A 16,820-nucleotide genomic window follows, 5' to 3' on the forward strand; every position below is an offset into this window, starting at 1 on the left:
GCATGGTGAAATTTGGACTTGCTATTGCACATCAATGAGGTGGTACCAGAGCTGCCAGTTACCAGCCCTGATGGGGCAGGAGAGCAGTCTCCCTCCAGCTGCCCCCAGCTCACCCACAGCCACAAGAGCATTGTGGCTTTGCAAGAACCCACGAAAGCAGTTGAGTGTTCAAGCTTTAAAACTTTATTTGAGCAGACAGCAGGTAACCCAGAAACAGAGTTTAGCACCCCCACACCAGTCAGATGCCAGCACTGAGCAAGGCATCCCAACATCCCAGCAGTCACAGTTGTGCTGCCTAGGCAGGAGACGGGCTTCGTCTTTCTCTGCTGGCTATAAAGCGCATGATTAAGTCTGACATCAAGATGCATGCAAACACTACAGTGAGGACTCTCAGACAGCAGCTCTTAAATGCCATCCAGAGAAGTGTCACCAGGAAACAGTAGCACAGACACGGCTGTACACATGCCTCAGAAACAGCAGGGTAGTTAAGGAAGAGCAAGATGTTGCACAAGGCGGGACATCAGGCTTCTAGAGAATCAGATGAAAATCCAGCCCTCCAAGTTGGTGAGTACTGAGCTCAGTAACTGGGCGGGGGCCTTGTCCTCACCCCTTCCTTATAGAGACCCAGGTCTCTGCTCCAGCTGAACGATGTTCCTTCCCTCAAGGACTACTGCTGGGCCTCAGGTCACTCGCTTGCTTTAGGTTTAAACGCCAGATCAAACTGTTTGCAGAGTACAGGGCTGGCAACAGCCAGCCAGCCAGCTGCTTTTTGGGAACAGGCAGCACAGTTTAGCAGGCGTCACACAGGAGCAGTGTTCAGCTTCAGGTCAGGGAGCAGAGGGGCACCATGAGAAAGGTGCCACCAGTTTCCCCCCCTCCACACAACACCCAGGAGGCAAGATTGGAGTTTTCAGCAAGACCTGGGGAGCAAGCAGCTTCCCATGCACGCACACCAGCATCACCCCAGTGCCAAAGCAGGCCAGCCTCTTAAGTAGTATGCACACCCACCTAGAGCCGTGACCAAGAGCCCTCCAGAGAGCAGTCGGCCCCAAGCCCTACATTCACCTTTAATTCCCCAAGTCTTTATAACTGATTTGAAGGAAGTTTACTAAATCACAGAGCACACAGTCTAACTAGCCTAGTTTCCACTAAACATTCAAGCACCAGTCCTGTGACTGGAGGCAGGAAGCCACTTCAAGACAGCACAGCTATTTGAAACAGTTCAGCCTACAGAGAAGGTAGAGTCTAGGGAAGTACATAACAGACCAAAGTTTGTATCTGCATCACCACAGGAGAGTGAAAAAATAGGACTGCAGGAAATTGATCCATGTTAGATACTAACCATCAAGCTTTGCAGATGACATTGCATGATAAGCATAGAACAATTATGGGAAACACTGTCCCCGATAATTACGTACACCCATAGTGCAACATATGGAGGTCACTGCCTCCGATATAACACTGTGGTAGGCAAAAACTACCTTGTTCTTTACACATTATGGAAGACACTGCTCCCGATAATGTCAGTTAGGTTTCATGATACATAAAGTACTGGAAGTTTGCAGGAAGCTGCCATTTAAAAAAATCGGGCCAACGCCTAATCTGAGGTACAAGAAGTTTGCATGTGTTGCCACAGGTGGAGCTACGGCTACACAGCAAGCCCCTCCACCGGGGCCAGGAAGGAAGCTGTGCTCCCCATGTGAGCACACAGCATCCAGAAAGGGGGATGAAGAGGGAGTCTGAAGCCCACAGAGGGGCACGGACACCACAGGGAAGGCAAATTTCTAGTATTTGAGTTCCCACCTGGGTCTTCAGCATTTCAAGGATCACTTTGGAGCGCAACCCGGAGACGCGCTACCAGGTTTACACCTTCAAGTTCCTTCCAAAGGGGTGTTTTTGCCACAGAAAGCTTAATCGCTAGTTTTCAAAAACTTTTTTTTTTTGAGGGGCCTGTTTAGATTATTTTAAATGCAAAGTTCCAGTATCATGTTTGATTGTAATAGCAGATGCTGCTTTATTCAAAAACGACAGTATAACTGTCATAATTATGGAAGGCACTGCTTCCGATAATTATCTTCTATAAAAAAAACACACCATTTATAGTGAACGCTGTCACTGATAAATAAATAAACAAATAAATATCTCAGTGCCAAACAAGAGCCATCCTGCAAAATGGCATCAGTCAAACAGGGTTTGGCCAGCAAGAGACTCGATTTCACAAAAGGCTGCAGAGCAGCAAGGTTTGAAGTGCCAGTCTAGAGCCATTTCTCAATGCTGCAGGACTTGCTGAGGTGCCAGCTAAGGATATAGAGGGGGCATTAGATAATCTTTGGGTCATTTTCCCTGGGTATTGAGACATGCCTCAGCAGAAGCAAGTCTCCAAGATGTCATTGGGACCCTGCTGTTGAGTAAAGGCAGGCCGGGCACTTCAGAGCTTGCTGATAATCCAGCACTTGCAGGCTATTACTAGGTTGTTTTATTTTTGAACTACAGGTTGATCTCTGCAGCTCCCTCTCAGAGAAGGGATCCTCATTACAAGCAGTAAGAGGAATCCATTCCCTGTTTTGTCACTAGGTTTAGGGGGCCAACAATTAAAACCCTAAATAGATGAAGTACCTCCCCACTCAAGGTACCGGTTCAGGAGTCACCTGAGCTGTTAGTTCTCAAGTACAATGGAGAGCAAGCCCCACAAGCAGCTGTACGTGACCGGTTTGGACTATGGTCAGATGGGAGCCTGGTCAGAGGAGATTTCATGGTAATCTTAGTACCTGCCTTAAAACTGCCTCCTGTGAATTTGTCAAGGTGAGATTTAAATTTTATGCTCAAATTTGGTCAAAAAAGATCTGTTGCCAGAAAAATCTACAGAAAAAAAATGCCATGTTAGGGAGTGGGTTTCCCTAATCCTGTACCTTAACCAGGTGTTTGCCGTGTCTAGAATTCATTGTCTGTATCCCAGATATCACCCACTAAGGCATTGGCAGCCCCTTTAATGGTCCAGGTTACCAGGGCCAGCTGCTCTTTCAGCATGTTCACGTTCACGCTGTCCCTGCTGGTTCTCAGCAGCTGCAGGTTCTCCAGCAGACTCTGCAGGGTGTGGGAGCCTTTGCCGAAGAAGATGTGGCGAAAGGGAGTATCTTTTGGTGAGAGGTATGGGGAGAGGAAGTCATACTCCACCTGGAGTAGAGGTGCAAATTTAGGGTTATACTTTCACCTCCCAAGTTTTTCTTTCCTAATCTGCCCCATCACAAGCTCCCAAACTCTGATCCCCACCCAGCCCTTTCCCACAGCAGCTCTGCAAGGGCCAGACCCTCTCCCCATAGCAAGTGCAAAAGTCAGTCATGTTGACGCTAAGCAAGCAGAAGAGATACTGGTCTGCACAGTGCCCATGGCTCCTAAGGAAGATGCCCATCCCAGCCAGCACTCTCCTCCTTCGTGAAGAAAGGAAAACCAGTTGCAGATACCCACCTTCATGATCCTGTCATTCAGGGCTCTGCGGACGACCCTGTTTTCCTTGTCACTGTTTGCAATATCTCTTCTCAGTGCATCTGTAGCTCGCTGGAAGTCACCACGGGCAAAAAACAGCCAGTTCAAGGTCAGCCCCAGCGCCTGTGAGGGAGGAGCTGTTAGCAAACCTGATTTTCTTCTTTTGCCGCTCTCTTACCAAGAGAAAGTGTTGGAGTTTTTTTTGCCAGTTTAACCAAGTAGCAGAGCGAGTTCCTGGCAGGCTCTTCTGAGGTCACTGAGCTCAGTGATGTCTCTCCCCACCCACAGTTTCTTGTAGGCTTTCAGCAGAGGTGCAAATGAGATGCAAAGCTGCACCATGCTGTGAATGATAACCAGACGGGAAACCATCCACATCCATTTCCTCAAGAGCCTACCACAGACAGATTAGTTAAATCTCTCTGCCACAGCCACTCTGCCTGCACTGCTCTATAAGAAACATCGATTCAGGCCACAACTTGCTACACTCTCGTGCCCAAAGGAGGAAGGTGTCTACCCTGTTGTAACCAATAGCAGCAGAGCCTTATTAGCACATGGCCCCATAACAGTCTACAGGGATTCAGTCCACTTGGAGCCTTTCTTACCTTCACATCCCGATAGTAGGGCAAAAACTTCTCCTGGAATGCTAGCAATTCTTCACCGTATCTCTCAAAGTCCAGGAAGAGCTCATGATCATGGGTCAGCCTGAGAGCTATTTGTCCAGCAACTTCTGCAGCAGCACGCATAAGAGCATACAACTTGTCAATCCTCTTCAGGTTCTCCACAGTGTCCTCAGTAGTGCCCAAGAAGGAATATTCCTCTTCTTTCTACAAGAAAGTAAGCATTAAAGTTAGGCAAGAGTGCTTCTCCAGCTAGGATTTTTCACCTCCCACTACAGTTTGCTTGCTATTTCCACCACATCCCATCTCTTTATGCGGCTAAGTAGCGAGACTTGAGTGGCAAAACTTCAAAGCACAGGGGAAGGGAATGGAGCTCCTGCAACTCGTCCCTCACAATTTCCAGTGATCAGCAGGATGCTCTGTGGGTTTGTTAGACCTGAAGACATATAGACCTTTTCCCCCTCCGAGGTCACTGCAGAAGTGCAGGCAGGCAAACCCCAGCACTCAGTTTGGTACAAGCAGCACTCTCCAACCCTTCTAGGCAGGATAACTCAAGGTTTTTTGTGGAACAAGTCTGATGCTAACAAAATCCAAGCATTCATAAGCAGAGGAAGCTGTTAGCAGAAAGGGTCCCAGCTGCACGCCTGCAGTAACAGAGCAGGCTGCTTGGCTGATGCCATTTTTGCCAGCCCCAAGCTGCAGCAGCAGACCTGAACAGCCCAAGTCAGTACTTGCTCTGGCCAACGGTACTGTTTCCCCAACGCACTTTGCTTGCTGACCAGCAGGCTGTAGTATAGTCTTTCACTGAAGCAACAACAGCCTGACATCTTTTTAGTGCTTTCAGCTTCTGAATCATTGACATCTGAGCCTCCAGAGGAGCAAATGCCCCCTCTCCCAACAAAACATGAGTGTTCAGGACTCTGGAACAGAGACTGTAGGCCAACCATGCTCCAGGAACAGCCTTCACAGCAAGTATTGCCACAGCCGCCGGGTCCAGAGGCTGCATCTCCTCCCCCAGAGAAGCTCTTGCATGGACAATGAGCTGGTGCTCTGCCATCCTGGAGAGCAGATATCCTTACAGCACTTTCCACAGAATGAGTACACCAGGCAGGCAGACAATACTTACATTGCAGAAACCAAAGGAAACCACCGGGATTCCCGAGTAGGCCAGGAAAGGGAATGCTGCATTATCCAGACCAAGGGGAACACTGCAAAAAGACAAGCATTGAGTAGTTACCAACTGGACATCCCGGGAGAAAAGCTACAAGCCCTAGAGTTGAAGCTCTGAGCCAACTGGACTACCCTGTCCAGACAAGACTGCTTTTGGCAAGGAGTCCTGGCCAAGTGCTAAGGGCTGCTTGTCCATTTCCAGCCACCGGTCTTTGCACAAGGCTGTTCCTGCCCTACAAAAAAAAGTCTGGGCTGCCTACAGGCAGCTTGGGGCAGCACTAAGCACAGCTAGTGTTGTACTGTTCTTGCTTGCCTGATCCCACTGCAGCAGGTAGAGCACACCCCAGACAGCGGTATGCCACTCCAGCACAAAGAGCAGAAGCTATTTAGTTTGTTCCTTTATGGAGATTTGCTTTCCCAAAGAGCAGGATGACAATACTTACACTGTTTTTACCCAGTCAGAGCCAACTCTGTCATACAGACTTCCCGAATCCTTTGTTGGGTCCTTCACCTGCACAGAGATGACAGTCAATGCACTTGTTCTGACCCCTGCTTGGGCTTCCAGGTCCATCCTAGAGCTTGCATTGCTGTGCAGATGCCAGACTCAGGTGTGCTCCCCTGACCTTTCTCCACACAGGCACAGTTCACATGGGACAGGCATTCACCTCACGCTGAACTGTGGCATTTGCTGATTTTAGATTCTGCATGCCTGAACTGCAATTCCCAGAGCCCAGCTGACTTCAGACAGGGCCCTCCAGAGTATCTCAGCCCTTTCTCCTAAAAGGAGCTTTCCCCTCAGAAGGTGCCAGCTGGGGAATGTGACCCAGCACTGCCCTGGCTGCTTTCAGTTCCTCCTTAAAACCACAGTCGCCTTTATTAGCCCAAGACCCTTCAACTCACCCCCTTCATAGTTCTCTCCAGCAATGTGTACAGCAACGGGCTAGCAGAAATCTTCATGTGGTTGAAGCCTGCAAAAAAGAAAGGGTGTTTGACATGCAGGCACAAGTAACCGCTACTGCTAGAGCTGTTCAGCCCTGTGACTGAGCAATAACTGATCTGCAGCTTGTTGCCAAAGGATCTTCAAGAGACACAGGACAGTCTACTGGGACCTAGCAGAGCTGCCTCCTTCTGGCTCAAGCTGCAGCAACCTCCCAGCTTCAATGACAACAGGAGAATAAATGGAGTCATGCCAGTCTTCAGCCAAACACCCAGCATCAACCTCTGGCACAGCCCCCATTCCTGGAGGTTAAGGGATGCCTGTCAGGCTATTCTGGTCCCACTCAGTTTCAAGAAACTTAAGAGTAGCAGGTTACCTAGGACTGCAGCATCCAAGTTAATGTAAGTGAAGGCTTTGGCATGCAGTGTGGCAGAGTACCCCTAGAACAAAACAAGTATTTTAAGATGAGCAGTACAACACCAGGATGTTTAATCCATAGGAACAGGAAATCACAACTGTGCAGTCATCACACAGAAGCCTATCAAAGAAACAGTACCTCCAGCCATTCAGTAGCACCCACAGCTCCATAATCTCCCGCGCTCCAGCTAGCAAAGATGATGCTGCGCCTTGGTTTGTAGCCATCTGCAAAGAGAGACACGCTGAGATGTCTGCCCTTCCCCAGGGAGATGTAAGCTTAGCACTGAGGGCCTGGGTTGATGAATTGCCTACTCCTTAGAGCTGAAGCATTCTGGCTGCTGCAGACAAATGTGCACACTAATGGCTGCATGGACACTATACCCTGCCCCCCCATACTGCAGAACTGTGTAGGAAAACCATGCTGCCTGCATTTCCCCCTCTTGTTTAGCTGCCTGAGCCCAAAATTAAACCTGGAGACAAGAACACTCACACTAAGTGCCACCATGCAGCCCCCACCGCTCCAGCTGGTCAGCCACTTCAGTGTTTCCCCACCTTCAGGCCTGGCTGCCCAACAGACAGCTCAAGTTTGAGGTTTGCATCCTGTGTTATCCAAGGATATTCTTGCATTCAAGCCATACCAGATACAAGCAGGCAGTCTCTTGGAAGCAAGTACTCACTGCAGAAAAGTTGTCTATGTTGGACAAGCAATAGCTTCTCAGGAAGCTTTCTCAGATTCCCTATGCCTTCCCAAAGCATTATTTTGCAATTGGGCTCTCCAATGTTAACACATGCAGAGCTAAACCTGCATCACCTCCCACCCCCATGCTTTTGTACACAAATATTACCATGTTTCACCATGTCTGAGATCACATGGGCAAGTTCCAACAATATGGCAGTTCCAACGCCAGCCTTGGCTGCTCCTGGGCCCCAGGAGTCTCTCTGGGCTCCGATCACAACATACCGATCTATAAAGGAGACATCAAGATCTGAGCTGCAAGCTTCAGGTTGCAAACACCATTTATCAGAAGAGCAGCTTTGAGCTTTTATACTAGGACAGAGTGTGGAGTTTGACCCCTGAATCTGGCACACTGCTTGCTTTCATTTAGCCTCTCCCTGGCAGCACAGTTGAGCTTTTGCCTTGACCCTTAGGGAAGGGTCTTGGTTCTGCTGAGGAAGTGGTTGTCTCTGTCTGGAAGCAGCTGTCATGCTCTGATGATCACAGAAGAGGAAAGGTTCCCCTCAAGACTGAGCCACAAGGCAGTTGCTGTTACCTGGTTCTTCAAATCCCTTGATAGCACCAAAGATGTTCAGAATCTTCCTGTCCACCATAATGTTGTTCACACTCAGTTTCACTGTCAGGTTGCTTGTGCTGCTCAGCATCACCTTACATCCCAGGACCCCACTATTCCACTCCAGAAGGCAATTTTCTCCATCCATTCTCCTGAAGGAAAAAGAGAGATCCTTTGAACTCACTATCTAGCTCTGACCTCATTCAGCTATGCTGTGAAAAAAGCAACCCTGCAACTGCAGGTGCAGCCTTGTTCAGAACCTGCTCAGGAAATGGCTTGCAGTCCTGTACCACTAATTATGCAAGGAGAGGTAGGATGCAGAGGCCAAGAGGAATCCAACACTAGATTAAGTTCAGTCTTTAAGACGTGAGACATGGACACAAGCAACATTTCTCCAGCCAGTTCCACTAAGTGCTCCTGCGATACACAGCAGAGACCAGCAGAGAGCTCTCTGGGCTCACAGCACGTCAACACCATCCTCACCTCTGCAAGAGGGCCACAGCAGCCTAGCCTGCAAGCCAGGAGAAACAGTTACCTGAACAGCTTGCCTACTGCTTTGCTAGAGATAGTCTGAACAGCAATGCGAGGTAGTCCAGAAGATTCCACTGGTGGGAACTGGGTGTGGTTGAAAGAAGGGAAGCCTGGGGTGAAAGGGTCTCCAGTTCCAAGGTGGGCCTGTGAAAAGCAAGAGGAATCCTCAAGTCTCAGAGGAACCCAACAGTTTTCATCTACATAAGGGCATGTAGCACTGCTGAGCCAGAGGCCTGCAGGACTGCTGCTCTCTGCAGTCCACAGTGAGAAAGGTTCATGAGAACAACAAACAGGGGAGCCAGCTGCATACTCACATGTCCAAAGGGGGCAAGCGCATCTGTCATCTTGTAATCAGAGGGGTCCAGGTACATCAGGGCACCAACTGCTCCTGCCTCTTCAGCGTTTGCAACCTAAGCAAAGAGGAACGTTAACTGCACATCTGCACTGCAAGCAAGGGCAGTTAAGGCAAGTACATGGAGTAATGGTGTGAAGGGTTGTGCTCCTGAATGCCCAACTCTACAACAGATTTTAACAGCTACCTGTGAGCGATAGGCACACAAGGAAGCTGAATACTAGCAGCTCCGTACTATTCCAGGCAGAGTGTCCCTAACGCCCTTTTGAACAGTCAGGACACTCCACGGTTACCGTCTCATCCTATGATTCCTTCCAGCTCATACTTGCTTATCAGAGCAGCTTAGAAGACAGATGTTATTTAATTTTGATCATGCTCCATCTGTTTTGCCAAGATTAGGTTAGTCTCAAGACAAGATAAGCCACTGAAGGCTCATCTTCACATGGAAAATGAAGGCAGAGTGGCCTAGTCAGGTACCTGTTTAATACACCTACAACCCAGCTGCCTCTGATATGCCACCAGTATAAACACTCTTACAAGGCTAGACACCAGTTTGAAAAGTGGGAAAGGGATTGGAGAACCAGTGAGCAAGGGGTCTTGCAGAAGCACCTTTCAACTCTGCCTGTGTCTGATGCATGCAGAGAGGCAGTCTGACTGGAAAGAGTCCTATGCCCCAGCCTCCCCAGGAGCACCCACCTGAGGGGCAGCTCTGGGTGAGACCTAGAACAGGCTTGTGTACAGAAGGACTTGGATCCTTTAGGCTACTTGACTATTCGGTTCTACTCGCTACAGAGGGAACCTTACAGCAACATGCAAGGCAGCTGACTGGGCATGCAGTGCCAGCACCTTCACTTGGTGCAGGTGAACAGTCAGGAAGGGCTCAAGTGAGATACTGCAGCCAAGCTTTGAAAGTATCTGGCTGCAGCCGCAAGAGGTGCTCCAGAGGCAAGGCTCTTCTACTTCTAACAGCCCTATTGCTGCATCTAGCAATACCAGTCAGCTCTGCACCCTGTAGCCCCTAGGCTGCCTCTCTCTGCCTCATGGTTCCATCACTCCAGACGCTTGGCTGTCCCAGCAAGACTGCCAGAGGCCAAGAAGAATGCCACCACGAACAGTAACCAGCTCTGTTCAGTCTTGGTGTCCAGGCCTGCACGTGGAGGCTTAGTGCAAACAAGTAAGACCAGACCTGCAGGGACAAGCCTACATACATGAGTCCCAGAGACATGAACAAAGACACACCTCTGCACCTCAAAGAGAAGGAAGCATAGCTTCCTGCTGCCAAGTTTGGCCAGGCTTTCGGGCACAGACTGCTTACCTTCTCAGCAAGGGTTATTTTTCCAGCTCTGAAGATGATTATAGTTTCATTCAGTGAAACACCCTGCTTCTGTAGCTTCTGAAAATCAGCTTTGAGTCCGTAGTTCACATGGACTGGTTTGCCCTGGAACAGAAACACTGGTTATAGACACAGCAGTCCTATGTCAGTAAGATACCCAAAACAACCTACAGAGTCACACTAACATCAACAGTAGGGAGTTCAAGCTCAGCAATGTAAACTCTGATCACATACAATGTGCCTGTTGAAGCAGCACTTCTGTCAAGGTTCCTGTCTGGACCCCAGCAGAGAAGTTTAAACAGTTACTTCTGCATCTTGTTGAAGTAATAAAACTATGTGGGCCCACTCCTCTCCCCACTCCCCCCCCCCCCCCCCCCCCACTCTCTAACTTGGGAGGGCTTTAAACACTTCATATCTTGAAGGGACATATTTTGGACATTGCCACCTGGTTAAGCATGCAAGCACATTTCCAGGATTTTCTTGGAGTCACTTACAACAACTGAGCCACTCTTGCTGTATGCCACGTATGCATCGGGACTCTCCAGTTCCTCCTCTTCACCATTTTCCAGAATGGACACTTTGTTGTTGCTACTATTAAATGTAAAGAGACAGTGTTATGTTCTTTCATACATAAACTCCATATTTAACTAGCTCCCGTATTTCAGCCTGTGCCCTAGCAATTCTGACCAAGTCAATGCAGAGCCTGAAACAGGCAGACTTATCCCGGTACTTCCATGCAAGAAACTCTGGGGTTGGTCAGAGAACATTAACAAAGGCTAATTTCTGAGGCAAGTAGCAGAAAGAATCTCTGCCCCCAAGTCTCTTAGTCCTCTCCTAAGAGGAGCTAAGCAAATTCATTTCCCCTGACATGAGGGGGCAAGTAAGACATGAGGGTATGAGCTGTCAGCCAACAAAATGTCTGTTGATACCCTCCTGAGCTACTGTAGGAGCCACTGCCAGGTCTGTAACACCTGTCTGGCTGACAAGACAGAGCTGCCCACACTAGCAGCTTTAGACACAGGGAATCTGCCCTTCAGCTGAGTTTTTACTCAAGTTTGTTTTCTCTCCACTTCCTAAGCACGCTTTGAGGAAACAGCTGTCCCAGGAAAAAATCCAGAGGGCTGCTACCAGACCCTCTGCCATTTAGAAAGCCTGAGAAGAGACAGGGGAAGCTATGGCTTGGCTAATTGAGGCCTTCTTTGGAGAGGTGTAACTGGCTCACAATTTTAGCACTGCTTGCAGCAGAAATCATGTGTTTGCTCAAGACTACAGATATCCACGCTGTAAGGAAGAGATCTGCTTCTCTTCATTAACATACCTGCCTTTGACCTGCAGTTTGATGTAGTGCTCATCATTCCACACTTCATCCAAGAGGAAGCTGGTGAACTGATCATGAATGTAGCTGGCAATGCTCTCATCTTCACTCTGGCCAGCTTCAAAAGAGTCCTTACTTGCTCTTTGCCTGTAAGTAACAGATGTACACCTTAGGCTATAGCACCAGGTTGCACTGCAGTGCTCCAGCCTGCAAACTCAAGCTGGATGGGCAATTTAAGCCCATGTTTAACCACATGCCACCCCACAACATCTTTAAGGCCCTTGCTCTCCAAAGGAGCTTGAGTTCTGCTCATAGGCTGTGCCTCTCTCATAGCTGCAGCTAAGCTTTCTGGAACTATTACCTCAAGTAGTCTTCCAGACGTCTGGCTGACAGCTTATCTGACAACAGGGTTCTGAGCTCAGGCCAGTAAAGGACAGGTGGTCCAGGAACCTCTTCTTCCTCAGTTTCATCATCATCCACTAAGTAAGATGTGGTAGGAGTCATCTCACACTTGCCACTTCCATCCAGACACCTGCTAGCTTTCTGCATTCGTCCACCATAACTCAAGTAGCCGATCAGAAACCCTACAGACAGAAGAGGTATTTCTTTGTGCTGCAGAAAGATGACTAAACGAGCCCCACATCATACAAGTGCATTAAAAGCAGTTTCAGGGTTAAGATGCATCTCTGCTCTCACACCATTTTTGACAAGCTGGCATACCTAAGGACAGACAGGAATATGCAGCCTGACATTTTGCCTGAGCTGGCATGTTTTAAGGTACACTGTAAATCTGATCTTGTGCTTGGCAGAGTCCCTCCAGCACAACTCGGGAAGGAGAATGCTTACTTTAGGTCAGTGGCAGTGTTAAAACCCTTGAGATATGAGCACTGGAGGCTTTACTGATATGTTGACCCACATCTCTAGAGAAGTGTTAAGAGTTAATTGAGGGAAAACCAGTACACTTGCCATGCAGATCAGTTTGCCCTTTAGCCAAGTCACAGTTCCACTGTCAAACTTCACACTTCTTTGTGCCAATTCTGTACCATAAGTCTGAGCTAGACATACTTAGAGTTAGTGACAAGAGGCTGCAGCCTAGATCCAGGCTCTTTAATTATCTCCTGAAACAATACAGATTCAAATGTTAACAGCCTCAAATATGCTCAATACCAGAGTTCACTTCATGCAGTTGCCTCCCACCCTTCCGTACCAATCAAAAGGAGGAGGACAGCTGCAATGACTAGGAAGCAGCGGTTCTTGCCTCTCCTCCATGGAGGAGGCATGTTGGCATGCAGGTGCTCCGGTCTCCCAATTTCCCCTCCTTCCTCATCATCAGCCGCCAGCTTCATCTCCACGTGGCTGTTGTCTCCGTCCATTTGCCGGGCAATGCTGAAGCGCGTGTACGACATCGGTTCACCACCAAACTGTGTTGAAAGACAATCATGTGATCAAGAGTTTGCTACACCAGCCTACAGTGCCTGCAGCCGGTGGCACCTATGCTGCAAACCACATACAGCTTGTTCATTTGAAATTGCTCCAGCGCAGCCTGAGCATTTGGCTGTCAATAAGTCAGGCCAGCTGCTTTAAGCAGACAGACTCAGACCCACTCGGGGTCTCCAGAGTCTGTTTAGCATCTGTTTGCCCTGCGCAAGTTCAGAACCACACTGGTCAAAGTCTAGCTTGGAGTCTGTTACAGATACGACACAGCCAATGGCATTGGCATTTCCCACATGACCCCATGGCAAAGGCTGATTGAAACAAACTCCTGGTTTTAATCAGGAGTATACTGATCTGACCTGAACATGTGCAAATTGCATGGAAGGGCACTTTGATCAGGGCAGAGGAAAGGGAAGGCAATCCCTCCATGGTTGTGCCCTTGAGCCACATCCACTTTGACGTAAATAGTCTCATCCAATATCTAGATAATCTTGTATTAAACTGCCCCAGGCTACTCTTAAATTACACTATTGATGAGTATTATAAAGCAGCCAGGCTGAAGAGAGATGACCCATGGGAATACTGCTACCTCAGCTAACATGAAAGTTGAGGATACACCTCCTCCATCCACCAGCAACTGGAACCATTTGACAGGTGTTTATCAGTGCCCAAGCAGAGCAGCTTCCAGTCTGGAGCCCACTTTTCTAAACGGCTGCAACACACAGTACAACCCCCTACAGAACAGCAGCCTGTGCACAAGGCAGTCACTCAGATTTACAGAGAGTTAAATTCAATTCCAGGTGTAGCCAGGCACTGAGCAGAACCACTCAGCTTCCATTAGAGCCCCTGAACTTGCCTGTGGCCACGGCTGTGCTGGGGACAGGCAGCAGAGGCCAGAGGAAGTTTTGGGAGCAACGGTCCTGCAGCCCCTCTCCACTGTACTGGAGAAGCAGCTGGTGGTAACTGCCCAAGCCCTGTTACAATCTCAGCAGCTCATCCACAGTTCTCAGCTCACTCTCAAACTACAAGTCAGTGGGGCTGGAGGTGAAGACACCAGACCTCAGCTTGATTGGTCAAAACTAAACGAATGTCATTTCAGACCTGCAGTTCCATTCTGGCCCACGCTACCTGCAACGAAGTGGCTGGCTGCTCACATTTCAGAAAGGGCAACACCGCAGTCCATCCTAGCAGTCAGTCTCCTGACTCAACTGCTTGATAGCTTGGCTTCCCTCACACTTTGCAGAGGGCATGCCTCAACCACACATATCCTCCCTACTTGTTCAGAGACCAAACCATCACATTTGCAGTCCTAGCCTACGGTCATTTCACAGTCCAGGCTCTCTAGGACCAGCGGGCTTGGCTGAGTAAGCTCGGTGCTACCTCCTCCTGCACATTTGTTTAAAGCACAGGTCTCATTCAAAGGCTGGACTTGTGGTTGAATTCCCACCCCCAAAATAACATAATAGAACATGTTGATTGTCCTGATAGGCGTTTAATCAGCTTCCTCAGCAGCACTTCCTCCTGGAACATTGTTCAAGGCTCACCCCCCATCCTTATCAGCTTCCTGAGACACCCAAGACACAGCAGTTAACGATAACCCCACCAGCACTGAACTGCTTAAGCCACCTCCTTATCATGGCCAGCTAGCTACGCTGACGTTTGGCTCGCAATCCACACAACAGCATCTGACGTTGCTTTGGATTCATCATCTTCTCTGATACTGACATGGATGTTGTCGAACCTTTCTTCTGAGGTACCATCGGCCCACCCAGAGACAAATGGCACAGGTGGACTGTGCCTTACCAAGTTAGAGATTGCCGCTCTGGCATGGTCCATTGCCTTCTGGAGGAGGAGTGCCCACCAACTTGACCAAAGCCCTAGAAGTTCAGAACACAACAAGTCAAGTCAGGCTGTTCCCGGGCCACTACACGAGACATCCAAGGTTGTCAGTCACTGCCACTAGTGCAATGCTTGCCTATGGATTTTATGCGCATGCTTCTATGTAAGTCACAATGTTGGCGAACCTACATCAACCTTGAATGCAACCTAGAAGTTCACATACTCCCACTGCAAATATAAGTTCTGAAGAACAAACTGACTATATTGAAGTCCAGGGATTGCGTGGGGGAGGGGGTATAACAGAACAGCTAAGAGCAACTCTCCAAAAGCATTTCAGTAGCTTTTATAGCTTAGATATCTCTAGACAGCAAACTTATCTGAAAGGTAAACTGTAATTGATTTACTTCAGCATTTCTTCCTAAAGAGATGCTTGAAAAAGCTTCGTAAGTCAGTGACTAGACAGCTTGGGTTGAGACAGGCGTTTAGGTTGGGAGCATACGACTTGAGTGTGCCCTCAAGTAGCGCTGCCAGGAAATGGCTTTGAACTGGTCTTCAGGTGCGCGTGGATTAGCTTTACACCTGGGAGCTCCGCAATATAAGCGGGTTTTATTTGGAGATCAAAGGTCAATAGTGCCCAGCCGCTCATTTCACCTTCTGTTTAGGGCAAGAGTACGTGGGGACAAGCCCCCAGCAGCCTCGAGAAGCTTTTTTTTCCCAAGTGACAATCCCAGGCCCAGGCTCCCACCTTGCAGGCAGGGCACAACAGGGCGGGCGTACGCAGGGTCTCCTAAAAGCCAGACCAGCTAACCCAGGGGAAGCGCTAGGGAAGGCTTGCGAAGGGCCTGTGGGCATCGCACCCGGCAGGGATGCTCCCTGGGATGCCCCCCACAGCCACCCGGGAGCCCACCCCCCCCCCCTCACGGCCCGACCCCCCCTCCGCCAGCCCGGGGGTGCGCAGAGCCCGCGCTCCGGCCGCCTCACGGAGGGAAGGGACCTTCCCTCCGGGAGGCGGCCAGCAACTCCCGGTTCCTCAAAAACAAGGGAAAGAGGGGTTAAAATAAAAAAAAAAAAAAAAAAAAAGACAGAGTAGGAGCAGCCTCCCGCGAGGGGCTGGGCGGCCCCGATATCGCGGGCAGGGCCCGGCTGCGGGCCTCCAGATAAGCCCGGCGGAGGGTCGGGCCGGCCCGGCCTGCGGCCGCAGTCCCGCCCGGGCCGCCGGGGGCTCTAACCCACCTTCAAGGTCAGGCGGCCATGGCACGCTCCGCCGCGGCCACGTGCATGCGCGCGCGCCCTCCCTCCTCCACCCGCCCCGCCGTCAAACGGCGCCGCGGCGGCTCCCGCCGCCGCCGCCGCCGCCGGTGCGGCCCCCGCGCCCCGCTCCGCCTCCCCTCGCCTCAGGGCGGCCGCCGCGCCTCCCCGCTCCCCTTTCCCGCCCTCACGGCCGGCTCGCGCGCGTCCCTACCGCTCCCACCTACCGCCCCTCCGCTCGCCGGCCCGCGGCCCGAATGCCGCACCGGCCGCCGCAGCGCCCTTCTACTCCCCTCCCCGCGCCCCGCCCACCGCGCCCGGCAGCCAACCGGCGCAGCCGCCGGCGCCCCAGCGCGCGGGCGGGTAGGACCCCGCCGCTCCTCGTCCGCGCTTCCCTCCGCGCGGTCCTTCCCCGCGACGTGGGGTTTCCCGGGTGGGGGCGAGATCCAGCTTCCCCCCTACGGGAAGGGCTGGAGGCGGGACGGCCGCCGGTCAGGGAGGGAGGTGGGTTTCACACCTCCTCCCGGGACGGGTGTGCTTTTACCGCGGTAAGGGGGAGCGGGTTACAGATTCATCCTTCCCACCCTCTCAGCGTTTTGAGGGAAGAGGGCAGGAAAAAAACCACATTTTCCTCCCTGGGTGGTGCAAACCAGACGCAGGACTCACTCTGGCTTGGGAAGCGCTCGGCATCTTCAGGTCCCAGCAAGTCACGCGTGCTCAGGGCTGCCTTTTCACATCTGAACGAGCAGGGGCACCCAGGGTGCCTTTCCTTCATCTTGTGCTACCTGAGATTGCTACTTTATTTGCGGGATGAGAAGCGTGGCAGGCCTTTAGGAGCGCCAGCCCCAGTGGCGC

The 16,820-nt window shown here is 50.6% G+C and overlaps 1 protein-coding gene across 5 annotated transcripts; it reads right to left on the minus strand.

Moving 5' to 3' along the window:
• Positions 1 to 160: 160 nt before the first annotated feature.
• On the minus strand, positions 161 to 16,245 carry TFRC (transferrin receptor). 5 transcript variants are annotated; one of them, XM_075031603.1, is made up of 19 exons: positions 16,193 to 16,245; positions 14,682 to 14,755; positions 12,652 to 12,865; positions 11,806 to 12,028; positions 11,448 to 11,591; positions 10,624 to 10,720; positions 10,112 to 10,234; positions 8,759 to 8,854; positions 8,449 to 8,588; positions 7,896 to 8,065; positions 7,470 to 7,589; positions 6,764 to 6,849; positions 6,584 to 6,647; positions 6,171 to 6,238; positions 5,714 to 5,781; positions 5,227 to 5,308; positions 4,086 to 4,307; positions 3,466 to 3,606; positions 161 to 3,174 (listed from the first exon to the last, which is right to left on the minus strand). In XM_075031603.1, exons 2-19 carry the CDS (start codon positions 14,712 to 14,714, stop codon positions 2,932 to 2,934), a joined length of 2,334 nt encoding a protein of 777 aa, XP_074887704.1. In that variant the 5' UTR covers positions 14,715 to 14,755; positions 16,193 to 16,245; the 3' UTR covers positions 161 to 2,931. The 5 variants fall into 5 exon arrangements, with proteins under 5 accessions (XP_074887704.1, XP_074887705.1, XP_074887706.1 ...); XM_075031604.1 differs by having other exon boundaries at positions 16,189 to 16,207; XM_075031605.1 differs by lacking the exon at positions 14,682 to 14,755.
• Positions 16,246 to 16,820: the final 575 nt, after the last annotated feature.

This window comes from Buteo buteo, chromosome 7, assembly GCF_964188355.1.
Source record: "Buteo buteo chromosome 7, bButBut1.hap1.1, whole genome shotgun sequence".
Lineage (NCBI taxonomy): Eukaryota > Metazoa > Chordata > Aves > Accipitriformes > Accipitridae > Buteo > Buteo buteo.

Excerpts from the sequence above, each read along its gene's own strand:
- TFRC (XM_075031603.1), bottom strand. The coding sequence starts at position 14,714 with ATGGACCATGCCAGAGCGGCAATCTCTAACTTG. Across the intron at positions 6,850-7,469 it reads CTCAGACATGGTGAAACATG|ATGGCTACAAACCAAGGCGC; the intron begins GTAATATTTGTG and ends CTCTCTTTGCAG. Across the intron at positions 3,175-3,465 it reads TGAATGACAGGATCATGAAG|GTGGAGTATGACTTCCTCTC; the intron begins GTGGGTATCTGC and ends CCTCTACTCCAG.